Source organism: Mesoplodon densirostris, chromosome 18, assembly GCF_025265405.1.
Source record: "Mesoplodon densirostris isolate mMesDen1 chromosome 18, mMesDen1 primary haplotype, whole genome shotgun sequence".
Taxonomy (NCBI): domain Eukaryota; kingdom Metazoa; phylum Chordata; class Mammalia; order Artiodactyla; family Ziphiidae; genus Mesoplodon; species Mesoplodon densirostris.
Genome location: NC_082678.1, coordinates 7,217,229 through 7,220,735, shown reverse-complemented (window position 1 = coordinate 7,220,735; position 3,507 = coordinate 7,217,229). Strand labels below are relative to the sequence as shown.

Sequence of the window (3,507 nt, the reverse complement as noted above, 5' to 3'; positions counted from 1 at the left end):
CGCCATCTGTGGGCGTCGACAGGGAAGTTCTTACTGAAGTCTAACTTTCCCTCCTGCTGCTACAGACTGGTAGATTGGTTTTTTAGAAAGCAACAAAACTAAAGCCACAGTCGTTGTCCATGGACATGGGCTTTATTTGGGGACTCTTGGGGGAAGGGAGGGAGGGAGCTAAGACTGCTGGGTAAATCGGGGGAGAGGCTTCTCAACTTGCTTTTTAATTTAGTGCATGTTGCCTGGAGGTTAGGACGAGTGAGAACAGCAGTAGAAGTGAGAGGAGAGGAAGAGGGAAGGTCAGAAAATGGACACTTTCCTTGGGGAAGGAAGCCAGGACCAGGATATGGGAACTGAAGGTGGGGAGGGAAGGCACCCTGCCTATACGGAGACTCAACCAAGGTCACTGCTTGATGCCAGCTTCCCCAACCCCCTGGCCCCATCCCAGCTCCCAGCCCAGATGCCTGTTCTGCTAGTTCCCTCAACTTGCCTTGGAGAGGAGCTGAATGAGCATGTGGGGAATGGCGGTACCCTTCTGCCTCCAGCTTCCCTGCCCAGGAGAACTGCTCACTCGCCCGCCCTGAAGTCCCAGCCAGAGTCAGGAGGTCAGGAGGCCGGGGGCCAGCAGGGGGACAACTGTGCCTTCACCTTCCCTCCTCGGTCTGCCCACGGGGCCCTTCACATGAGGTTGCAGCTCTTGGCTCTATCCTTGTGTATCTCGCCCTCGTTTCCGGTCCCATTCCCGTTTCCCCGGTCCGGCCGTCCCGCCAGCTGAGTAGATCGCTGAAGTCCCCGGCGTGAGTCAGTACGGCGCAGCTGCCTATGGCCCCGGCCGAGGGAGGCCACTGTGGCCACGTGGAAGACATCTCTGACGCTGCGCTCAGAGGACCGGGAGGAGCACTCCACGTAGGACACGGCCCCCACCTGCTTGGCCAGCACAGTGCCCTGGAAGGATGGAGTGAGTGGAGAGAGTTACAGGGCTTAGCCTGCAGCTCAGCAAGGGGCAGGGAAGCTGAGGGCAGGGGGGGTCAAGGGATCAGGTCAGAGGCCAGGGCAAGGGATTAGCCAAATAGGGTGTTTTCAAATCAGAGGCTGAGAGGGGCAGAGGTGAGAGGTCTAGGCGGGGACTAGGTCAGAGATCAAGGGTCCCACCTGTTCATGTGTAACAGGGATAAGCCTCTGCTTGGACAGCTCCCTCAGTGTGGCCAGGTCGGTCCGCATGTCTAGTTTACAGCCAACCAGCACAACCTTGGCATTGGGGCAAAACTCCTGAGTCTCCCCTTGCCACTATTTGGAGGAAGAAAACAGAGTTAGGCAGGGGTAGAAAGCAGCACAGGGTGAATCCTTGCTCACAGCATGCAGAAACCATGCACCTCTCTGGGCTCTCCCATGTAAGTAAGCAAGGAGGTGAGAGTGGTGGGCTCGGGCTGAAAGCAGGAAGGGTGTGGGAGAAGGGAAGGGAGGAGAGGGCGGGGGGGGCCTGCTTCTACCTCAGTGGCCATGAAGGGTGTGCCACCCCCTTTCCCAAATTTGCTCCTGGGAACAGACCAATCCCGCCCTCCCTTCCCCTCGCTGGGAACTGGGGCTGCCTTAGCTGACTCCTGTCCATTCACCATGGGCTTTTCTCATGGAGTTAGGGGCCTGGAGAGGAGACCACAGGGCTTTCCTGAGCTCCAGCAGCAGCATTCCTATCCCCTCCATCTGGGGCTCCCACACCCAAGGAGATGGGGAGGGTGGACGAGAAGTCCCTTGAGTACTTCTCCCTGTTGTCCCCCATCTCCCCCAGATGCCATATCCAGCTCTGAGGACTGATTTCCAGGAAGTCAGGGGGGGATTGGGAAGGGTGAGAGCTTCACACACACTCTCCCCGACGGCCATGCTCAGCTGAAATTCCCTCCTCCTGGCCCATGTGTTTTCTGGTCCCCCTCAGTCTAGCTGGCCTGCTTCCCTAGGCTCCCACCTTCTTGAGGACACTGTCCAGTGTTTCTGGTCGGCTAATGTCGAAGCAGATGAGCACAGCATCCGAATCAGGATAGGCCAGAGGCCGGACGTTATCGTAGTAAGAGGAACCTGAGAGAAGACAGGGAGGGAGGGGACAGACGAGGGCCCTGAGTGTGCGGAAGGCCTGGAAGGGAGTGGGAGACCTTAGCAATCCCGGTCAAGGGATTCTGAGCACAGAATGGGAAAGAGCAGGTATTAATACCCATCAAGGAGTCTGTGTTTCTCCAAGGAAGGGAGTAGACAGAGGGGAGGTTAGATGGCAGAAAACAGCTCTCCACTTCCCTAGGGGGTTCTCTAAAAGTAATCATCCATCATCTTTTCTGAGTCTTTGAGAAGCTCATGAAATCTCTCAACATTCTCACAAAATTTTGCATGTGCTTTCTGGGCTTTGACAGACATCTTCTAAAGCTCTCCAGGGGAGCCAAGTAAAAACTTAAAACAAAACAAAAAACCCCTCCCACCCTCCCGGGACTTGATCTCAGATTTCTCTAGTTCAGTCTAGAGAAGCAGTTTCCTGCCCCCGAAAGAAATTCTAAATGTCTTTCCTAAACCCAGCCCTATCTCCTAAGAAACATGTTCCAAAATAAAAGCCATTCCTTCCCAACTTTCCCAGGTATGCAGAATCGAGCTGAGGGGATGGGATACTGGGCTTTCTCCTTCAGAACAAGGTTTCTATGTGTCTCTGAAAGCTCTGCCTAGTTTTCCTGGCTTTAAGCAGAAAATTAATTTTCCTTCCTCCTAGAATAGGATGGATGGGCTGGGTTGACCTGGAGCCTAAGGGTCTAGCCCAGGGAGGGAGCAGGGTGGGGGCCTTGGAAGTCAGGGTGACCCCGAGGGACTTGGCTACCTGAAGTGTCCCACATGTTGAGCTCAATGCGGCGCTTGTCGATCTCAAAGCTCGCGGTGTAGTTCTCAAACACGGTGGGGACATAACTCTGCAGACATGAATGGCTCAAGATGAGATCCTCCAGTGCTCACCCCAGACAAATGCCCTCCTCATTCCCACACGCCGCGCAGCCCAGCCCGAGGACACAAGTTGGTCCGGTGTCGGGCAAAGGGGAGATCCCGGGAGCGGCTGCCTCAGCGGAATCTCTGCTAGGCTCCCGGACCCCCTCCCGGTCCTTTCAGGCCCTAATTCTTCCCCTCTCCAATGCCCAGGACCCCCGACATTCCCCTAGCGCCCCCTCCGGGATCCTCCGGTTCTCCCAAACCCCATTCATCTCACCCTGCTCCCCAATGCCTCCCACCCCAAACCTCTGCAGTCCTTTCAGAAACCCCAACGCTTTCCCCAGTCCTCCAAGCCCCTCTCTCTGATCCCTGGTTACCCCAGCACGCATTTCCGTCCGTCCCCCAGGCCCCAGTCACCCACCCCCGCGGCCTCAGCGCCCCCCTCCCAAGACGCCGGTTCCTCACCCCGGGGTAGGCGTCCTTGGCGAACACCTGCAGCAGCGCCGTCTTGCCGCACTCCGCGTCCCCCACCACCACGATCTTGCAGCGACCGCTCTGCCCCTCCAT

The 3,507-nt window shown here is 56.9% G+C and overlaps 1 protein-coding gene across 1 annotated transcript; it reads right to left on the bottom strand.

Moving 5' to 3' along the window:
* Positions 1-145: 145 nt before the first annotated feature.
* On the bottom strand, positions 146-3,507 carry RND2 (Rho family GTPase 2). The gene is made up of 5 exons (XM_060081868.1): positions 3,406-3,507; positions 2,840-2,927; positions 1,952-2,061; positions 1,144-1,278; positions 146-936 (listed from the first exon to the last, which is right to left on the bottom strand). Exons 1-5 carry the CDS (start codon positions 3,505-3,507, stop codon positions 670-672), a joined length of 702 nt encoding a protein of 233 aa, XP_059937851.1. The 3' UTR covers positions 146-669.